This window comes from Callospermophilus lateralis, chromosome 5 (assembly GCF_048772815.1).
Source record: "Callospermophilus lateralis isolate mCalLat2 chromosome 5, mCalLat2.hap1, whole genome shotgun sequence".
Taxonomy (NCBI): Eukaryota; Metazoa; Chordata; class Mammalia; order Rodentia; family Sciuridae; genus Callospermophilus; species Callospermophilus lateralis.
The window spans coordinates 66,395,193-66,418,296 of NC_135309.1; the positions used below are offsets into that span (position 1 = coordinate 66,395,193).

The window sequence follows — 23,104 nt, forward strand, 5'->3', positions numbered from 1 at the left end:
TCATGGCTAATCATCCTGCAAGTATATATTTCAGGAATGAGTTATTAAATTTGTTTATCCTTAGAATTGAGGCCTGTATTGGAATTCCAGCCCTTGCTCCTGGTGGAATAGACATTTGGCTTTTGCACAGTCTCAGGGGCTAACAGGACAAAGATCCTTTTTGATGGAGGCTGGATCCCACTCCCCTAGGCTGCACATGTATACATGCTGTCACCCATAGTGCATGGATTGGAAGCCTAAGAAGGAATAATGCAATAGAAAACAACAACAATGAAAAAAAAATAGCAAGACACACGCAATCACATGAAATCTAGACCAATGAGACAAATTAGTTCTCTAAAGCACTGACTTTTCTTAGTTCATATTGGACTTTATACACTAGTCCTGAGCACCATGTTTCTCAGGAAGTTCATATATAATGATAATAGCTACGTTAAATTTCTTCTGCAGTTTGGATTTGACTTTTATTATATATCTGTATAATAAAAGTAATAAAATAGAAATTGTAGCACAATAGTAGTATTCATTTGTGTAATAGCTATTGCTTATGAGCCTTTTGAAAATGCCCAGCCCTGCATCATGCCATTAGTTCTTGCTGTAGGCCTGTGACATAGGCATTCTTATCTGTACTTCATAGATATGTAAACTTTGTATAGATACATAACCAAGCCATGTTGGTTCATGTCCTCCCATATTGGCCTGGCCCATATCAGCATGATATTTCTGTTGTTAAATCAGATTATTTCAGAAAGAGGGCATTAAATAACATTGACTCACAATAATGGGAAATTTTTCCTCTTTTTCAAATCTTCTGATGAGATCAAGTAAGGAGTCTCAATTTGATGTTTATCTCTCATTAACACTTCCTTGATACTAGATAATTTTTTTTTTAACAAAATAGGAGATCTAAACATCCTTTTTGAACTTTCCTTTTTTGCACTGGGGATTGAACCCAGGGGCACTTAACCACTGAGCCATATCCCCAGCCCATTTTTATATTTTATTTAGAGACAGGGTCTCACCAAGTTGCTTAGGGCCTCACAAAGTTGCTGAAACTGGCTTTGAATTCAGGATCCTCCTGCTTCAGCCTCCTGAGCCCCTGGGATTATAGGCATGTAGCATGGCACTGGACTCCTTTTTGAAACTTTTTGAAGGTGGCAAAATATATGTAAAATTTACTAATGGTTTTATTTTATTTATTCTATGTTTACTATTTTTGGCAAATGATGCTAGCTTAGAATTTATAGGAATAAGGTGTTGTTTACTTTTAAAATTGTTTATTTAAGGATAATATTAAACAAATAACAGCACAGTTTGCACAGGATATGTCAAATATTATAAAGGAGGAGTGAGCGTAAGTAATTGAGATCTGGGCTGCGTGGACCCAGCTGACCTCCCTACAAGAACCGAATGGCTCCATGGTTCCTCCTGCCCAGTGCCCTTCCCCCATCCTCTTGCTTTTGGCCTGGTTCTCCAATGATATCTATCATTTGAGCTTATCCATGTTTGGAACCCACTTGAAGATTGACAGACTAATTATCAGGGGGCTGAGACCAAAGTGCCATCCACAATTATTCCTTATCCACTCTGATCCAGGTCAGGTTACATCACTTGTCAGGCCCTTTGATAATTGCATCTTCAAAATGGTAAGCATGAGGTTTCGGGAGGGAAGAATGCACAGGACTGGCTTTGATGTTCTGTTCCTGAAGGCTGACCAGCCATTCTGCCCTGGTTAATATTGCCCTTGGCTACTCTTGTCTCCTCCTTTCTGTTTTCCCTGCCACTTTCTACCTCCAGGGCCAAACATAATACTGTGAAATAGCATGAGCTCCTTGTGTGCTGTGTACTCTGTACAGTGGGTTGCGTTGTGAAGGAGTGCCCCACGTTCACTTCCATCCTGTACTCCTTGGTGGGCACCAGTGTGTTTGGATAAAGAGAGAAATGAAGAGTGTGTTTGAGACTCGCAGCAGGTCAGTGGTTTGGAAGAGCCAACCCTGTTAAACTCTACCTAGTTTCAATAAAGATTTGCAGACCTTTCTCTATCTCTGTCTCACAGGCCTGCTGGTCATTGAGGATCCCAAAGCCGTTCAATATGCTGGTAGGGAGGGTGGATATGGGGCAATGCCTTACCACCCACTCTCCTGCTGGAAGAGAGTAGCTTTTTATCTTTTCATAAGGGCTTTTTTTTTTTTTTTTTTTTGTAGAGGAAGAATGACCTGGAAGGGCCATGGGAACTTGCCCTGTCGGGGTGGTTTAAAAGGAGAAGTCTTAGCTGGTGACAGGAACTCAGAACAGTGGTGAGGATTGGCTACAGACTGGTATCTCCAGAATTCCCTTTATGGGAAGGTCTGTTATATTTTGATTAACAAAATGTTAGTTCAGTTTTATTTCTGAGAGAAGAGTTTTACAGTGGCTTGTTATAATTATAAGGAATGATAATGTTGGTAGCTCCTGCACATTGAGCGGTTACAGTGTGCCAAGCAGAGATCAATGTTTTATATAGAGTAAGCCCCATAATCCTTAAACCAGCACCCTAAGCTGCCCTTACCTAAGGTTGCATACATAATAAGGTTGCATGCAGGTCTTCTTCGAACCTTCTTAGAAAATCAACAAGATTTCATCCATGTGGTCTATCCATCCTGATATATTCTTCTTCTTTTTTTTTTTTCATTTGATATATTCTTAAGAGTGAGAGTGTTTTTTGAAAGTCAAATCTAATCACTCCAATGGGAATTTACTTAAAATAACCATCCATGCCTTCATCTGAACTTTTAAAAGGATTTTGAATCCCCACTGGGGCTCAGAGTCTGTGCTTTGTGATTTGAATGCAGGTAACACATTATTTGATTCTAGAAGATTCGTTCTCCACTTTTTATTCTGTCTCTCTTCATGAGATTATAGCTTGTATTCTGAGCTGCTGGAATGTCTACTGAGCATGGAACAGATGTGTCTTTAGCTCTGGTTTCTTCTGGAGGCACATTCTCCTTACCTAAGATAAAACCAGCAGCTTACATTCTTGACAACGAGAACTAGAGGAGGAAAACTCAAATGGGAACCAACATACCCAATAATCTTGAGTTCCTGATGCTGTCTTCTCACTCCCTGTGCTAGTTGGAATCAGTCATCAGTCAGTGGTTGCTCTTCTTAACATCCTTGTTAAGGGTTTATCGCCTACGCCTTTGCCCTGCTTCTCTCCCCTCTTCTTTCCTTTCCCCTCCTACTTTTCCTTCCCTCCTTCCCTTCTTCCTTCTCTCCTTTCCTCTCTCTATCTCACAAAACCATAATTTTAATTTTTTCTAAACTTTATTATGCCCTAGTGAAGGAAAAAGAGGTTACACTTTTATCACACTTCAAGGACCTTTGCTACCCTGAATTGTAAATTAGTTCCCTTTACTGCATTGACACATTTCAGGCCACAGGGGCAGGTTTAATGCATTGATTTGGTAAGTTCTGGCTAGATTTAGTGTATTTGTAAAGTTACCTACTGCAGAGAACTGGCCTGTAGTTTAAACATTAAAATAGTCAGATTTGGAATCAGAGAAGAGAGTCCTGTCAGAAAGAGCCTTTTATTGTAAGGTTTAAATAGACTTGGTTCAGTAGCCTCAGGGAAATCAGTACCAAGAGGTGAGACACCTGCGACTGTAACTGATTCACTGGTTCTCTTGGTGTGAGTCACCTCTCTGTGTATGTGTCCCTATTTGGATAATGGGAGCAATAATTTTCTTCAGTATACTTCTTAAGGCTTTAAAAACAATTTAACATACTATAAATAATATTAATGGAAAACATATAACTGATATTTATTAGGTATACCATTGTGGAGTAGGTATTACATTCCTCCCCCGACCCCATTATCCCCTCTATACCCTCAACCTCATTCCTGGCAGTGACTTTGGGAGGTGAGCTAAGTATTATCATCACTCTGATCTAAAGAAAAAACCTGAAGCTCTGAGATGTTTAGCCTGAACTTAAGATCCCATGCCTAGTCGAGTGGTCTAATTTTCCCAGTAGTGGGGAGAACATAGCTGGACTACAGCTTGCCAGTTGGTGGCCTGATACCCTGCTGGGCTTCAGAAGGATGAAGTACTGGCCCTTGGTGCATGTACAGGGCCCAAGCAGAGTCCCCAGCTGGTTACCCGAGGCTCTGAATAGTTTCATTTTGGGTGCAGATACCCTCCAGGTCACCCCAGTGTGCCCTAGAAATGTCACTATTCCTTATGTATATCATTACATGGAAAGACCGCTGAGCTCCAACTAGACTGTGGGTGCTTAGAAGCCTTAGCTGCCACAAAGAGAAAACAAAGAGCCCCCCAAAGTGATGCTCATCACTGAAGATGACATGTAATCAAAGATGTTGAGTGCTCATCTTTTCAGCTTTTGACCTCAGAATGTTAATCTATGAGGCTGGTCCTTGAGTTTATAGACAAGTATTTCTGTGTCCCATGACATTTGGTTTTATGTGGCCTGGTATGGTCAGTAGTTTGTCACACCCAATCTCCAAATTCCTCAGCGCCTTTTCAGCCTCTGTGACTCTGTGTTCTGGGCTGCCCTTTGTAGTAGATACACCACGCGTGGAAAGAGGTCAGAATCATCAAGTGCATTTTTAGTGGGGAAAGAATGGAAAGCAAGCTAAAGACCCCCCAAAGAAGCATTTTTAGAAATCTATGAGTTCAGGTTTTGATATATCTGCTCTTAAAAATAAAGACTAATAATAATAATACCCATAACCCATTCAGCAGGAGTCTTTTCACTCCCTTCTCCGAGACCTACACCAGACCTATCATTCATCTTTGATCAATGAGCCAGAAAGAGTTTATTTAATAATCATTTGAAGGGTTTCCAATGACACTAGCTCCATGGTGTTAATTCCACTTGGCTCAGCTCCTTCTACTCCTAAGGAGTCCACGGGGCCTAAGAGGAGTCCCTCCCCTTTATTGACATTTGATGCTTTTTGAAGGAAGTGATGATCACACTAGTGGTTCGGGCTGAAACCCTAATCCTCGGCCTGGTCATGTTTCATAACTGTTCTCAGATAGGCCCCTTTCCAAAACCCAGTTTAGTTCAGCTCTTTGCTGGAAAGATAAAGAACATTAGAAAAGCATTGAGTCCTGAGAGGGAACTCTTACGGTTATCAAGGTATCACATTATGGAGCGTCTACTGGAGATTCTGCTGCCTTCACAGACACACAGAACTGTGTGGGGGACTGTGTTGAACTGTGACTCAGTGCAGGGCTGGCTCATGGCTGCAGAAGAGCCTCCTAGAGAGCTTATGAAATTCAGATGTAGTACCTGAGCAGGGACTGGGAAGAGGTATTTTTCTAATGTGTACATGAGTTTGGAAGTGCAGACCTAGGCTGTCTCATACAGCCTTGTAGTATTGTACAAACAGTAGCTTGCACCATCCTTTCAATTTTTTTTTTCCCTCAAAGGTAAAAATTCATAGCCACTTCATGTGTTTCTTTGACTCAGATGCCTTACGCTGATATAATACAGCCCCCAATGTCCCACCCTTTACTATTTCTTTGATACATGACAGTTTTCTAAGATGAGTTTTAGGAACCAAGGCAAACAGATCAAGACACTAAAGGAGTCTCTGGACTTGTGAGAGGATAATAAACAACATAAATCAGCTATTTCAGGACTTCTTAATTCATCAAACTTAATTGCAGTGGGAGCAGGTGAAATTTGATGAGAAGTTAGGTAATACATTGGGGGGTGGGGTGGAGAAACCCCTTGGCTGGAGGCTTGGCAAAGGAAAATGTGTCAGGTGAACATATAAGAAAGCAGAGAGAACATTTTTGCAAAGCTTTGGTGGCCAGGAAGCCTGATAGGTGACAAGAACTACCTGATTCATGGTTTCATCACTGCACAGAGTTTGAGGCAGTACATGTCAGGAATAAGGGTGGACATGTTGGCAGAGACTGGACCATGAGGGGCTTTTGCATCATGTTTGGTGGGAGTACGTTTTGGACCTCATCACCACAGCTTCCCTGCCCCATGATTAAGGTTCTTTTTTTTTTTTTTTTCATAAATACTACCTTGATCTGTATCTTTTTAAAGTCCTCTCTCCTGACAATATGGCATGATGAAATTTCTTATTCTCTTGCAACACCTTGGGAACAGAAGCTAAGTGGTAATTTTCTTTATCCCACATGGGGCCCTACTTCTATGTCTCAATTTCTGGTCCTGTTAACATGTTTGTATTTCGAAGTCACAAGTCACCCATCTGTGGGGCTTCTTCCATAAACTCTTTGGAAGCTATCTTATCAAATAGGGACCAGGGAATGAGCATCATGGGAATGGTGATGTTGAATAGTTCTGAATATGAGGTCTTCCTGACCTTGACCCCTTGACCTGCCACCTTTCACCCCCAGAGTCAAAGAGCCATGGAGGACATTTGCCCCAAGCTTTGCAGCCAGATTCCTTTTTCTACACAGGCACTCTTCACTCCTCCAATCATTGTCCTTCCATGTGTCTCAGTGTGTTTTCATTCAAACCCAAACTCTTACCAATCCCAAGATGAACAGCTTTCCCACCTCTCAGCCTCATCACAGGCTACTGTCCTTGAACCTAAGCTCTGGCCACTTGATCTTTTTTTCAGATTTTCAAAGAAACAAGCTTTATTCCTACTTCGGACCTTCTGCACATGCTGTTCCTTCTGCCGGCAGAAGTTCTTCTTCCTCACCCTGTCAAAATTGCTCAAACCTTGGAAAGACTTTTTTTTTACATCTTTGTTTAAATAAGCCCCCTTCCCCTATATTCTTGACACTTAATATGCACTGTTACATTGTTTTGAATTTTCTCTTCTTCTTTATTGTTAGATTTTCCCTTTATGTTCCATAAAGCAGTGACGTGTGCCTTATTCACAACTGTACCCTCCCCACAAGTTTCATGATAAATATTCAATAATTATTTGCTGTATCAGTGGATGGATGATAGACAAATGGATAGATGGGTGGATGGATGGATGGATGGACAGGTGGACAGAGGTGAGGTCTCTAAGTTGAATTCTTCACAAAACCAGCCAGCCATTCTTTATTCACTTCATAGCTCCACCAGCTAGACTCCTGGGAATACTTTTCTTCCCCATTAACCAACAAAGTTGCATCTGTTCAATCACAAGCTCCTGCTTCAGTCTAAACTTCATGTGTTTAATGAAATATATGATCTGTAGGGTTGACACTAATTTACCCACCTCCTGACCTATATAGAAAAACTATATTTTTTTGTTAATAACCTTGGAATATATTTCATTGTTTCCATTTGGATCACTTATCCAAATTTCATCTAAGTAAAAAATTTTTATTTTTCTTAGGTTTAAAGCAATGAGGATGCCTTCAGAAATTGTGAGCAATACTGAGTATGATGAAGTAAATATGAATCCTGCATAATTTCTTCACCCTGAGTCAAACAATATAGATATTCTGTCTGTTTCTATTTAGTGATTTCCTTATACATCACAGCTTGTGTGCTGTGTACATACATATATGAATATCCTGAATTTTAAACATAATATAAGCTGAATGTGTCCTTGTGTCATTATAAATACTTTTAGAAGCCTGTGGCCATGATAGATTGCAGAAGCAAGACGTGAAACTCCATAATAATTTGAATTGGATACAAACAAAAAAGTGTGAATCCTCTACACAAATACACCCAGCTCAGACGTTGAGAGTCTTGGGCACATGAGATGTCTTTATTAAAAACATTCCTGCCAGATTTCCAGAACAACAAATGGGAAAAAACTTGCCAGATCACTTTCCTCTGAAGAACTAACTGTGACAATAACTCATGTTTTCTTTCTTTTCTAGAGTGACCGTCTCCTTATCAAGGGAGGCCGAATCGTCAATGATGATCAGTCCTTCTATGCTGACATTTACATGGAGGATGGCTTAATAAAGTATGTATATAGAACTTTTCTCTTTCTTTTTAAACTTACTCTCTTCATGGAGGCCTAGAAAGAAGTTTATATTGTATTAAATGAAGTGAAAAATCTAAGTTTGATCAACAGGATATTTCTCAAGACTGCTTTGTACAAGCTGTATTGATTGGCACTCTGTGGGTCATGGGAAAGTGGTGTGTGTGTATTGCTCATAGTTTCTGAAGGCATCACTATTGCTTTAAATCTAAGAAAAATAAAGTCTTTAAAAAGTACCCTAAAAATATCTTGGCCTTGAGTAAAAGGTATCAAAGAAGTTGAAATCAGGATAAGAGAAGTACACAGAAAGATATCCATTTATAGGTAAGGTTTGGGGGATAGTGTATTTATTTATTTTCTCCAGATTTTTATTGGTGCGTTATAGTTGTACGTACAGTAGGATTTGATATTACATATTCATGCATGTACTCAATGTAAGAATATAATTTGGCCAGTATCACTCCCCAGCACTGGCCTCTCAGTGCTAGAAAGTGTATTTAAGTTGAAGTTTGACAAAGGGGTAGGGCTTAGAATGTCAGGGCACAGATTGAACAGGCATTTCAGGCATGATTTCCAAATAGATTCATCAGGGAGGTATAATTTCTTTAAAAACAGATGGCTCTTAGGTGCCTATAAGTGCATACCAGTTAATTTTTATGCATAAGTTCCTTATTTATGAACCTCAAAGAAGGATTTGATTTTTGCAGTATTGTTTTTTAGGTCTTTAATCATGTACCACAAGTTACACCAATCACACAGATAAGATATTGTATAAAACTGAAGTATCCAATCCATCCTCTTAGCTACCTGTGATCTCATTCAGTTTTATTTTTATATTACTCAACTTTATTGGTTAGTTTAAGATTGTGATTATACGAGACCTCTTATTTATCTTTGAAAAGTTAGCTCAGATATAGTTTTCTGTAGGGAGATAGATGTTCTTATCAAATCCCAAGCCAAAGCTGAGGGAAGGAAGCCCAAGCTTCCCTTTCTGTATTCTCAAAACATTCTGTGCTTTTATCAATCACAGCAATTCTGTCATAGGTCCCCTTAGAGCAAGGATCATATCTTGCTCATCTCTGTAGCCTTGACACTTAGTCCAGTGCTTTAGCACAATACAGATTTGGTTAGAGCTACCTTTTACAGAGTGTGCACTATGTGCCAAACACTGTGTCAGATGTTTTCCATTCTATCTCATTCAGTCTGCCAGCAGCACTGTGGAGAAATTATATTGTCACCCTCTTTTCTTAGATAAGGAGAAAGAGACAGACAGAAAGTAAATAAGTTGCAAAAGGTCAGCACATCTGTGAAATACATTGAATGGCTGGGTGAATGAACGAATGGACGAACAAATACAAAGATATTCATTGATAGCTTCCTCGCAAATTCACATTTTTACTCTTCTATGTTAGAAGAGAAGTGGAAATAATAGGCAAACCACAGTGTAATGCAACAATTTCTTGAAAATATAAGCCAAAATTGAGTACATATTTTTCTATGACTAAAAAATTATATTGTTGGAGGTATGCGCTCCCTCACTTAGAGACTTTCAGAGATGGAAAAAAATTTAGTGCCTAATGCCTCCTCCTCATTTCAGCACTCATATGACAGTCATCACTAATTGACCACACACCTTTTTTTGCAGTTGAACCTAAGATCTTCACATGTTATTTCAGGCATCCACAAGCAGAACTGAATACATAGGATGAATCTTTTTTTCCATGTTTATTAGAAAGACTGCAAAGCCACATGTTGAGGATATTACAGAAGGAATTGACCATCGTTGTTTGTTCTGTGATAGAGAGAAGGTTGGGTGAATGTGATCTTTATCTGATCCTGAAAGTTTGAATATCTCTGACAACCTTCTAGCTCACCAATATAAGGACAGAAATAATCTCTTTAATTGTTGCAAAATTGTTTGCCAGTCTGAATATTTATGGAATACTTACTATGAGCAAGGCAGCTGTCTAAGGCACTAGTCATCATGTTTTCTTTCTTCCCCAGGGAACTTATAGTCTTTTAGAGAAACTGATATATACACACACACACACACACACACACACACACACACAGAGAGAGAGAGAGAGAGAGAGAACCTAACACCATGAGGTAATAGCTTATTTTATTTTACTAATTTAATACTATCAAGCATTAAATTAGAAAAAAACAGATGAAATTCAGAGGAGGGAGGGGGCTGGACATTAGTTAGTTATAACAGCTGGTGATTATTGAACTGTAACATGCCTTTAGTCTTGTATAGGCTCAACAGAAACTAACATTTAATGTACATAACTCTATGGAGGACACATTACATTATACAGACGAAATAATTGAGGCATGGTGAGGCTAAGTTGTCCATGGTCACATTGCTGGCAAGTAAGCCGCAAATGGGAAACCAGGTAGCCTCCATCCAGAGCACGGTCACACTCTTCATTATCAGACTGGCTGTCAATAGAAACTTGAAGAGGAGGAGATGGATGCTGAAACTTCCAAGAATTATGTGACATTGATCAGGATGGTGGAGAAAAAAGGAGAAGACATTCCTGTTTCAGACTTGGTGTAATACTGAATGTCAAAATGGTGAAAACACAAACGCGTGCATGCGTGAGCACATACACACACACACACACACACACACACACACACACACACAGGCCAAGCAGTTCTTTATCTCCTTGATTCTCAGTTTCTCCTATAGGAAAACTGATGAGGAAGAAAAACGGGACCAGAACTAGCCAGTATCTGGTCTAGAGTAGAGTTAGGATCAGAGTCTGCATTTTTTCCACAGTGTGTTTTGAATTGTGGTGGCTCTGGAATGACCCGTGGTAATGTGGTAAAGTTGAACTCTTAGAGATGTCAGAAATACTTTAGATGCAGAACTCAAAAGTCTGGCAGGCCGGTGTTGGACTTCTTACTGCCCCAGGAGAGAGTCTTTCTAGCTGCCTGTGATCAGAAAGGAAAAGTACTCAAGCCATATATCCAAGGTAGGAGGTCTCCAGTGATGATGTCGAGGCTATGCATCTGAGTTTTACCTGGACAGTTTTGACCTGCTGTATAAATCCAGAGTGTGAAATCACATAAAAACCAACCAACCTTGGGTAGTCTGTAAGGAACAATGTGCAGGGAGCAGTTGCTATTGTCACTTTCCTGGTGAGGTGTGCCTTTGAGATGCTGATGGGCTTACTCCACACCTGAGTCCCCATTGCTCTGAAGATCCCCAGACCAAACTGTGTCTTGGGGAGGTTGTCATAATCACCAACCTTGGCTTGAAGCTTCTACAGAGATGCTAACCACACAACAGCAGCTGGTGCTAGAGGCATCCAAATTTTTTTACTTTATCCCCTACAAATCTACTACCGGCTGTGGTTGGTGAATCACCAGGGAAAGATCTGGATTGGCAGTGAGAACAGAGGTGGGAAATGACCCAGGCAGAGTCCTTTTGTTAGGAGCACAGATGACCTGCTTAGAATGTACCAAAGTTCCCACACCTGTCCTTGAAATGATTCATTGTCTTCTTCTGTCTCTCATAACAATCTAGTAGTTTACACTTCTTCTAGCCTTTCCAAAATTATTCTTCACCCTTAAATGAAGAACAAAAGGAACATGCTTATTTTTTCAAAAATGTTCATTACACACACTATATTCTAGACACTGTCAAACCACTGAGGTTATGGTCCAAAACGAGGACACATAGTCCCATAACAGATCATTTCATGTCAATAGAAACACATGTTTTCTGTATATATAGCTATCATTGTTTAAAGATTGCTAGACTTGTGAGTCATTTGCAAAGACTACTTCAACAAATATATTACAATGTTTAAAATTCTATGTTTGTCTGGTCTTTTAAATTGCTGGTTGTTTCACTGTCTCACCAGGCAAATTGGAGACAATCTGATTGTCCCTGGAGGAGTGAAGACCATCGAAGCCAATGGGAAGATGGTGATCCCTGGAGGCATCGACGTCCACACTCACTTCCAGATGCCGTACAAGGGAATGACCACGGTGGATGACTTCTTCCAAGGGACAAAGGCTGCCTTAGCAGGCGGCACCACCATGATCAGTAAGTCTTCAGATTTTGCATACTCCTGATGCCCCAAGGTGTGTGCTTTACAACTGTACCAACCAAAGTGCTCCCTGATGATGTCTGGTATGCTTCTTTCAAGACATTTTACCTTGTAGGAGCTGAGAAAAGCAGGTTGGTCGAAGGAAATTGGCAGCTCACTGTAGCTGTGTAGAGGACAGTGATGAAGCTCATGATCATAAATGCAGCTAAGAGAATGATAAATCATAGAGAGAATGATAGTTCAGACTTACTTGCAGTTCTTGGGGAAATAGTGGGATTCAGTGGATTTAGTGCTATTTCATCTGTGCTGTATTCGGACCAATTTGTATCTTTAAGATGAGGCAAAGCTGTGAGAGTAGTTTTCCTTGTGTTTTGTTTTTTGGTTTTGTTTTGTTTTGTTTCTGGTAACTTGCAATTCCAAAGAAGCCTAGGGAGTTGCATGCCATTGGATTACCGAACCCATTGCATTTCAAGGCAGTCCTTCCTGTCCTGAAGCAATCTCAATGAATTGGGCCCTATTCCGGCACTGGCTCCAAACTTGGTCAACCAGAGCACTGTTTATTTTAACATCATATACATCCAACCCTGAGTAGGGAACAGCCTGAGCCCTAGAATCACCCACTGCTCATGCACCTCTTTTGGCAGGAGTACTAGCAGGGTTCAGCTTTAGCTAGTTGGGTGTGGAAGCCCAGGAAAACTGCATCAAGGCCATAAAAGGTGCAGTCCAGGGAGATGAAAGCATTTCTCCAGTCCCAGGGGAAAGCAGCTGACTTCTTGGCTGTTGCTGCCCATGAAAGCCCTGGTGTTGCTTCAGACATTAGCAATGTCGCTGCATGCATTTGCTTTCCGATAAGTGCACTCAGGCTGCCTTTGACACAAGGCAGAGAAAGTGAGTGATCTTGGCTTGGCTTTCTGCCATGTGGGCGCACAGTGGGGCCTGCTCAGCCAGCCTGAGATGCACATCCTGCTTGAACTTTTGTGTTAGGAAAGGGTGAAAGATCTGGTGACAAGGGTAAAGCAGAACAGGAGTCACAGAAAGCTTTTGTGTCCCTCACAGGTAACTTAGAAATCCTAAATATGCAAAATAAATAGATAAATAAATAAGAAACCTTATGATCCCACATCACTGTTAGAGTTGGCTGTCTACACACATTTTCCCCATTTAACAACAATAATCATCATATTTGTACTGTATTTTAGCCTGACATTTTCACTAAATTATATATCCTGAATATCTTTCCACTCTTTATTTTTTTCCCTACCACAATATTTAAAAATGGATGCCTAATCATTGATTTATGTATTTAAACAAACTTCCCTATTATTAAAGGCTTGAATTATTTTCAGGTTTTTCACTTATATAAATATATTAGCACAATCCTTGAAACTGAAATTTTGCATACAGCCACACTTATTTCCGTAGGAATAACTCTTAAGCATAGGAATAATTATTGAATTAAGGTATGAAAAATGTCCACATTTTGGATATATATTTCAAAATTGTTCTCAGGAGAGTTGTACCAATCCACACTTGACCTCAGCTGCCCAGGGGGGAGAATATGAGAGAGGAACTTTTACATTATCCCCACCAATTGTAGATGTGGTGATTTTTTAAAAAGTATTAATTGTTGCAGGGGAAAGAGTAGTTTTGGACCACAGAGAAACTGGATTCTTACCAGAAAATTCAAATGTAAATGAGATCTTTGGGCCTCAGTTTCACTTACCTGATGCCGTATCTTTTTGCATAAGTAAACAGAAGCACCTTGGTTTCTTGTAACCTGGTGTCACTTTAAAGTGCTTCCTCCCACCCTGGGAAGAGAGCCCGATTTTATCAACAGTGACTGGGCCCTGTAATAACAGCATCTAGTGGGCATTCATTGCTGGCTAACATTTAGTGAGCACTTACCACGTGCCCGGCATCGAGAAAAGCACTTTACATGACTTTTACCATTTAATGATATAACAAACTGAGATGGAAGATGCCATTACATCCTGTTGTCCACCTTGTCACCTGTTTTGAGGAGAGAAAACAGAGGTTTAGAGAAACTAGTAATTTGTCCCAAATCCCATAACTAAGAGACATTTAACTCTTCAGCATTGTGGAGCTACCAGGGAACACTTTCTAAGTTTAATGTCATAGTTAGGCAAGCAGGCACAGGCCTGGTAGGGGAAAGCGGAGCCTCGTCTAAGTCACCATCTGGGTCTCTATCGTCCAGTTGACCACGTGGTGCCGGAGCCTGAGTCTGGCCTGACGGAGGCCTATGAGAAGTGGCGTGAATGGGCTGATGGGAAGAGCTGCTGTGACTATGCCCTGCATGTGGACGTCACCCACTGGAACGACAGCGTCAAGCAGGAAGTGCAGAACCTCATCAAGGACAAAGGTCAGCCCCAGCGTGCCCTACTCCCTCTTCCCTTGGCTTCTCCTGCCTCTCCATCCCACATTGTCCACCCAATTGAGTCACTTCTTGCTTGGAGTCTTGAACATTACACATAAGTACTGGATGTAGGAGTTCTACTTTGTTACTCAATCTTACTTCCCACAGGATCCTCATGAGCTGGAGATCATTACTCCTGCTTTGCAGATGGAGATGCTCAGGGTCAGATTAAGTGCCTAAGATCACAGAGTTAGTAAGCAGTAGATCTATTCAAAGTCAATGCTGTTCCCCTCTGGGCAGTGTTACTCATTTTTTTCGAGGAAAAATCTAAGGAGAGTTTCACTTACCCTACAGAAGGTCACATGGTTAGCAAATATGAAATTAGGAATTTTTTTTTAGCCTCTATCATTTTGACTCCAAAGTCATAAACCATTATTATTATGTTACAAAAGCATCCTAAGGAAAAGAACAAAGATATGTTGGTTACATGGGCTAGGAACATAGGATATGAAAATTGTGTGTGTGTGTGTGTGTGTGTATGTGTGTGTTCTCTCAATGAGGACATGATTTAGGTCCCATTATATTATTAGAGTCTTCTGTTCTCTACTTCTTTCTATGATTTGGTCCTTAGCTCTTCAACACATGTACCCACATACCTGACACATGCACACCTAGGTATCATGTGCTCAGCACTGTGAAGCAGCCCAAAGGATTTAGGGAAGTCCAGGTGCCTCTGCTGAGCATCCAATGCAAAAGGAAGCCATCCCAAGCAGAGCAACAGAACACATGCCTCAAGATGCAAGCACGGTTATCATATTAGTTGTCTAGATAATGCTAGGAGCTCAGCAAAGAGTGTGTGCCCGGGTTGAGGGGAAATGATGAACCCTCAAAAGATGAGCTGTTCTTTCTATCCATCTCCTTATCCCCAAGCCCTACCCAACCCTTGGGGACACAGAAAGTGACATTAGCTCCCTGCCTTCTCTCTGTATCTTCTTTTACTCAGGGTATCTCAACAGGGGTAGAAAGTTGAGTGGTTTTAACAACCACATAGGGTCGGGTCATTGCATGGGTGACATAGAGGCTTTCCGAAAGGGTAGTGTTGGGGAAAACTGCCCTGAGTTGAACCACTCTGGGTAGGGATGTTCTCAAATTATAATCCATTTTTGGCCTGGAACACTGTGGGCTGAGATGGCCTTAATGGTTAAAGACCAAAATTGTCTTCCTTTCCTCAAAATGATCCCCTATTCCCAAGTCCCACCTATTTATTTTGGGTGAAAATTAAATAGCTCTTTCCTTATAACTCTTATGACTTAGGTATTAAAAACTTGTTTTCTGCCTCTATTAGCTCTTCTAGTTCCCAAAGTTGGAATTGATCTCTCTCTCCCTCTCTCTTTCCCTCTGATACCAGAGATTAAACCCAGCAGTGCTTAACCACTCAGCCACATTCCCAGGCCATTTTTATTTTTTATTTTGAGACAAGGTCTTATAAAGTTGCTTAGGGCCTAGCTAAATTTCTGAGGCTGACTTTGAACTTGTAGTCCTCCTGTCTCAGCCTCCTGAGCCGCTGGGATTACAGGTGTGTGCCATATTTGGCTGAAAAACAATTCTTAAAACTGCATGTAGGGCAAATATCTTTTTTGTTATAAAATCACAAGGAGTATTATTAGGTTGACATATCCAGATTTGAATTTGAACTTTACTCTTTAAACAAACTGGAGAGAATGGAAAGCAAAAGTAGTTTTTCTGTTTTTGTTTTTTTTACAGAAAACAATATCTATAGATATAATCAGAAGTACAAATTTGTTTAACAGAAAAGATTCCTATGCCTGCTGGCATCTTAGAAGTAGGTTTTAAAGAGTTTAATTTTGTTTCCTTCATTCTCCTCTTGGATACCACACCCTGCACAGGCATGGTAGTGGAGAAAGCATTCATTAATAGTGAGATAAACATATCCCAGGAGACCCATGTGGAGACCAGCATTCTGTCAAAATGGGTGGTCAGAACTGTCCTTCAATGTGTTATCAACCATTGTCAACCACTGTTTTGTATTAAGTGTCCAACACAGAGGTAACAACACATGTCAATGTGCACAGCCACCTTATGAAGTAGGATATTGTTATTTTTCCATGTTATGGATGAGGAAATCAAGGCCCAGGGAGTTAAGTACTCTCAACTCACTGAAATATGTGGTGGATCCACTCACCCCAGTGAGTAACCACAGCTACTGTGCTAGACTGATTCTCCATGGTGTCTGCTGCTTGGGGGCAATGTCAGTTTATTTGCCTCCTGGGCTGCTGTGCTGGAGGTGGAAGGTGAAAAGTAGGGCAGAAGAAGAGACCATTCTGCTGTGACATCACTTAGGAACTACTGATTTTTATAGGAGAGGGGCGGGTATAGTAGAACGTTCTTGGAGGATTCCGAGTATCTGATTTATATTGAACAAGCACCTGAGTAATGTACTTGGGTCCCATGGGTGACAGAGTGGGAGTAAAGATGAAGGGTGGTTGTGATAATATCTCCTGTTTTTTCTCCCGTCCTTGTCTTGCAGGGGTTAACTCCTTCATGGTTTACATGGCCTATAAGGATTTATATCAAGTGTCCAACACAGAGGTAACAACACATTTGCTATGTGGTTTGGGGTATTTTGACAAATTTCATAGTGTTGCTGTTGACCTTGGCCCTTCTGACATGAGTCACTGTGGTCACTGTGGGAGACTGCTGGGCGGGCGTGCTTCTTGAAGTCCTTGCAGTTCATGCTGCATTTAAAATAAGGTAATGGGCAGAGTGCCTATGGCAAGACAGAGAGCTAGATTTCCACTAGGAGCAGCTTTCTTGAAGGCAAAGAGGAAGGGCATGCCTAAATCTCCATCTATAGAATGATCCCTTATAAACTCAGTGGACGTGTGGGGCTCTTTGCCTACAAGATCGGGAGGGCCTCCTGCCATTTGGACTAATTGTATCAGCTTGCCTCTGACTCTGTCCCTAGAAAGTCATGTCATGTGTTGGTGTTAGACCAATCTCCAGTATCACAGGAAATGTAAGAAATTAGTTCCCATACCTCCTGGTTAAAAGGTGAAGGTAGGTCTGTCTTGAGTCGTTCAGAGATAAGGGTTTCATGTTTTGTGTTAGCTGTGACAGGGCTGTTAATGCCTTTCTGGAGCCCTTGTTGAGAAAGATTCTAAAGCTGTATCTCAGCTCGGTAGGAAGTGATTCCATTAAAAATGTGTGTCAGAGGCAGAGGAGAGGGGCCAGCAGCACTTCGTCACATGTTTGTCCTGCCTCTCCAGGAGTCATGACAGGTTCTGCATTTAGATAGGACCTCCGAGAGAGTTTCTTTGGACTACACTCCTCTTTGCTCATGCATATTTTAGTCTGTTTTCCTAGTCCCTGATATCTTCTGGTTTACTCCATTTATTTTAGCTCTGACTTTAGTAATTGGTCTTTATGTGAAGTTGCTCAAAGTGGCTGTGAAGGGGACAAAGATTCATTTCTATTTCAGCTCTATGAGATCTTCACCTGCCTGGGAGAACTGGGAGCCATTGCCCAAGTCCATGCCGAGAACGGAGATATCATTGCCCAGGTAACCCCTTTGCTCCATGGGGCATGCTTTCTGTTTGGGCATTGCTTTCTGGGTCTGCTTCCATTTGTTTCCTTATTTGTTCAGCGTTGCTTCAGCTCTCAGCATGTGCAAGGCTCCATCATAAGCAGGTTACTAATGGCAGAACTTGCCCCAAAGAATCTTACAGTCTGCACAAAAGGTGAAAGGAGGGGGGATGAAGACAAACACAGAGAAACTAGAAGATGCTGTACAATAGGAAGCTGTCTGGTCCTCCTGGAGAATCAGAATGGGAATTTTGAAAGAAGAGGCTTTCAATTTGGGCCATTTAATGGAAAGGCAGTGCTGATTCTCTCCCGAAAATGAGTCAAAGCTGTAGAACATTCTCTGTCCTAAAAAAAATCCCTAAGGCAGCATTTCTCAGAAGCCAGGAATCCAATCCAAGTCTGGTGAACCTGCTGCCTTAGATAATAAAATTTAGGTCTTGGGGGAATCAGACATCTCATGCATTTCCTAGAAATCCCATTGAAAAACCAAGGAAAGAGTGATGAAAGCAGAGGCCCCAAGGTCCAATTGACCATTTATAAGGAAGCAGAGAGCCACTCCCACTCCATCTCCTTGGTTGCTTAATGGAATAGATGAACAGATGTGTCCTAGGCAGGATTTGCTTTATCTCAGGAACATTCAGCATTGGCCTCTGCTAGGAGGAAGCAACCAAGATAGAAGAGGGAGCTCTCTCAGTCTACTGGCTAGCACCAGTGAGAACCATCATTCATTCTTTGAAAGAATGTGTCCTGAGTACTTTGCACCAGGCACTGGGCTATAAAAGTAAGCCAAAGCGGATGCATTCCATACTCACAAGTACCAGGCTGTGCCTTCATTTCAGATGTCTGGGACTTGGTGAATGTGACTGGCAGGGGTGTGGAGCCATGCCTAGGCAGACCCTCATCTCAGACCCATTAGCTTCCTAGCAGGTGCAGTTCGGTGAACACTTTCTGCTATGTGCCAGGCACTGGTGAGTGCTGTAGCATATTCTCATTTAGTTATCTTCCAGCCCTCCAAAGATGCTACTATCCTCCCTGTTTCATAGACAAGAGCATTGAGGCTCAGAGGGATTGGCCCAAAGATCACAGGAGATAACTAGGAAAAATAGATGTCAACCTCTAAAGTGATTTGCCTCAGGGGGCATCTTTACCCAGAGATGGTGTGTCTGGGGTACCTTGCTTCTCAAGCCCAGTCACAGGCCCCCTGGGGACACAGTGCCCCTGCAGTGCAGGGCTCCAGCTGTTGTGATTTCAGACTCTGAATGTTCTCGCTTGTGGGGGAGAGGAGCCAACTGTGCAGTTTCCTTTCACTTATGACCAAGGAGACTAATTAGGCCCCTACCAGCGCCTGCTCCTGCATCCCCCACATACCCAGACATAAGGAAATCATTCTCCATAGAGGGCCCAGTTGCCTTGCTCCTGGGGGAGGTGCCGTCAGGACTGCTAGTCCTCTGTCTCCAAGTGTTAAGCTGGGGAGCCGGAGGTCCCAGCCCGCCCCCCAGCTGGAATCCAAACTCCTGGCTCCTTCATTCCAGCCTCAGTAGAGGCAAAGGGACTCCAGCCCTCAGACCCTCGTCTCAGCTCCTTTCCCCTTGTGGCCTCTCAGGGCAGACGTTTGTTTCTCTGGTCCCCCTGCACCCCCACTCTTCTCCTACCTTGGGGAGATCTGTTCTCAGTCAGGAAAGGAATAAGGGCATTTTTCCATTTGGATGAGTTTCTTTGTGTGTGTTTATTAAATTCAGCTTGAACTGAAAGATTTTATCACATTGTCTAAATGGAGACAGCTGCTATACTGAGTTTCCTTGCTGCATTTCTGCAAGTGACTTTAGAGTGAGAAGTCTTTTCCTTGGGGTACCAACAAGGGCAAGTTTCAAATTTTCAAATTGGCAGATAGTCTGAGAGGCCTACTATGTGCCAGGCCTTGGAGAGGGAGGATGAAGAATGGGCTCCTTTTCTCACTTGGCACAAGCTACAATGGTTCCATGACCACATCTGCTATTTGGTTGTAACTGATGAATGCCTCACTGCCCTGGTACCCCAATGGTCAGGTACCATTGATGGTCTTCATGTTGCCATTTCTAATCTTGCAGCTGTAGGAGAACCATGGATTTTAGAGTAGGGCTTCCCAACATGAGCAATACGTTAGAATCACTAGGTTTTATGGATTCCAGAGATTCTGATTGAGTAGTTCAGTAGTAGGGTTCAGGAATTTGTATGTTGAAGATGTAACCCTGGTGAATGTGTTTGGAAATGACTGAGTGAGCTAGCTTCACCCTCTGCATTATCCTTGCACACCTGCACCATGCAGAAAGCGAGTTTCATGTAAGATCCAAGATGCTCTGGCTGTGAGCCTTCACCTTTAATTACTTGGGGGCAATTCAGAGTGAATACCCACAAGAGTTTGGAAGAAATATTATTCAGTCCAGACTCAACCAATGAAAACTGCAAGAATGAAAAGTGGAGATGCTTCACCAGGAAAAAATCAGTTTCTGACCTTGTTGGGTTTTTTGTTCTTCCCTTTTTGTATTGGTTTTGTACCTGCATTTGCATTTGCCTTTTTATTCCATAAAAAAAGAAGAGGAGTTCTTTTCCAGGTGGTCAGAATTCTTTCTTCTAGATCCCATAGTTGCAAAGTGAGACAAGGCTTGCTCCATTAACCATTTCCCCTTCAATAACAGGATACTCCCAGGCCATTAGGCTAGGCTTGCTGGAGCAGAAGTTCTTAGGAACCAGTTATTTCAGAGTGAATGCCAGCAAAACTGTAGATGTAGTGGCTTAGGGTTTCTGCCAGTTCCAATTAGCCCCTGTGTGTGTTCACTGCCCAGCCACCTGCTTCTTTGTGAAAGCTGGCCAGAAGTCAGAGGAATTTAGCAACCAACCACGAGGGGCAGGCAGTTCTGCAGTATCCACAACATAGTTAAATAGAATTTGAACCAAAACACTAATTTAAGTAATGCTATCTAGAGGCATTATTTTGTCTGATTAAATTCTGAATCTATTAATTTAAGCCACGGTGTTAAAGCATAAAAACTGAGAGGGATTTGTTAACTGTAGATTGCTAGGATTCAGCCTTGCATCTTCTGATCTGAAGGCCAGAATAGGGCCAGAAATCTTCATCACTACAAAAGCAGCTCAGGTGATTGTGATGTAGGTGGTGGGTGAACCACACTTTGGGGAATGCAGCACTAAACCATAAACTCCGTGAGGTCAGAGGCTATATCACTTTAATTCAAGTGCTTAACCCAGAGCCTAGCATGAAGCTGATACTCAGCCCATTTTGTTTAATAAAAGGGTTTAAAGTGCATGAATGAACAAACCAACAAGTTAAGCAAGCGTATGCTCAGAGGCAGCTGAAATAGATGACAAGTAAGTGATTTGATGTGACTTCTGATGCTTAATGCAGACAAAAAGTGGACCCTTTAATAGACTCACTGTCTTCCTCCTAATAAAAGGAAACCACGCTTAAATTTTCCCCCCACTTTTTAGTTAAGACTCTACCCTATAATGTAATTATAAATATAGAATTAATATATTTGTTTCAGAGACATTTTTTCTTCTCAAGCACATTTTTTGATCAGAACATACAAGTGTAATTTTTTTTTTTAAATCTTAGCTAAACTCGTTGAAGAACTTTAAAACTTTTTTTCTCATTCTAGGAGCAAACCCGGATGTTGGAAATTGGGATAACTGGCCCAGAAGGACATGTTCTGAGCAGACCAGAGGAGGTATGTTACAGGGCTGGAGGCCTAGCGGGTGGGGAAGGGGAGACAGAAGCAGTAGCAATGGGGGCTCTCTTTTTTACTAGCATCTTCTGGGAGACTCTTCTTTTCACAGTCCTGGCCACCTAGCCATGGCCTGCCACTCCTTTGATTTTGAAGTGTTTCTGTTTGATCTATTTTCCTGAGCCACACGTATATACAGGGTAGGAGTAAATATTGCTGAAAGGTGATGAGAATTTATAAATACCAAGACAGCAGTATTGGAACATTTCTTTCAAAGACCACTTTGGACTGACCCTGGCTCAAGGGCTGTGAGAAAATTAGAAAGGAATGTAAAGGAGATACTTCCTTTTGACCCCTTAATCTCTCTAAAGATAATACAAGTTGCAGTGTCCTCTGGATTTTCAGTAGGAATGTTAAGTTTCTAATTTCTTTCTTAATCATTGTGAATCTTGGAGACATTTGTACTTACTCTTTATTTCATTTTGTGTTTTGAGTCTTGCAAAATTTTGCCCCATGAGTTTTTCACAGGGACCATGCCCATTGATTTGCATAAGGTGATGATTATATCCTGGTATGGAAGTTTCCCACATATAAAATAAATGATGATGTGCACCTATGTTTAGCAGCTGAAGAGCCAATAACTAGTGACTAGTGACTAGTGACTGATCACATTTCTCTGGGATGTCCACAACTTACCTGCTGGCATGGGGCATAGAGCTGAGGCTGCCCATATGCTGACAGCAACTTGGCTTTGGGACAGCAACCAGGGACAGGTACCTGGAGTGAATTTAAAGCTCTTCATGTCAGTGAAGCAAATCCTGTTTCTGTTGTTCCAAACTCTACAAGAGGTAAAAGAAAGAATCAGAACCAGAAAAGATGCCATTCCATTGCACATTGCTTCTAGAACTTTTTTTAAAAATTGAAATGTAATCAATAGATACAGAAAATTGTTCCCGTCATAAGGAACAATGCTTATGCGATTGCTTTTCACAAATTGGATACACTTCAAGAAGCACACAGGTGGTGATAGAGAACATTATCAACTCCCAGAAACTCCCTGGTGTCTAGTAACATTTTTGTTGCCCATTGAAATAATGTATAAGTTTGTGATCAGGATTCTAATTGTACAAGGTGTTCCTGAGATGTCTGTCTCTTTAGTAATTCTGGGTGCTTTGGGAAGCTTACACACCTGAGTCTGTACTAACTGCATAGATTACCTCAGTTATCCTTGCTGCTGCTCTAGGTAGTTGGCATTGTATTGCACAGGTAAAGAAGCTGAGGCTCAGAGAAGTTAAGCCACTGACTGATCATGTTTGAAGGATTGGATAATCATTTATGCAGTGTGAGCAAGCCAGAATGATCAGCACTGTTTGTGAAACTTTGTAAATGCTGGTCACTGGAGAGATGTGCTGGCAAGAGGGAT

At 41.5% G+C, this 23,104-nt stretch overlaps 1 protein-coding gene across 2 annotated transcripts in view; it reads left to right on the forward strand.

The window, feature by feature from the left end:
* Dpysl3 (dihydropyrimidinase like 3) overlaps positions 1-23,104 on the forward strand; it is a 106,460-nt gene that overhangs the window by 66,985 nt on the left and 16,371 nt on the right. For both annotated transcript variants that reach the window (XM_076856751.2, XM_076856752.2), the window contains exons 2-7: positions 7,812-7,900; positions 11,797-11,981; positions 14,201-14,365; positions 16,908-16,969; positions 17,859-17,939; positions 21,616-21,684. In XM_076856751.2, coding sequence (XP_076712866.1) covers positions 7,812-7,900; positions 11,797-11,981; positions 14,201-14,365; positions 16,908-16,969; positions 17,859-17,939; positions 21,616-21,684 — 651 coding nt within the window. The remainder of the gene's footprint in view (positions 1-7,811; positions 7,901-11,796; positions 11,982-14,200; positions 14,366-16,907; positions 16,970-17,858; positions 17,940-21,615; positions 21,685-23,104) is intronic.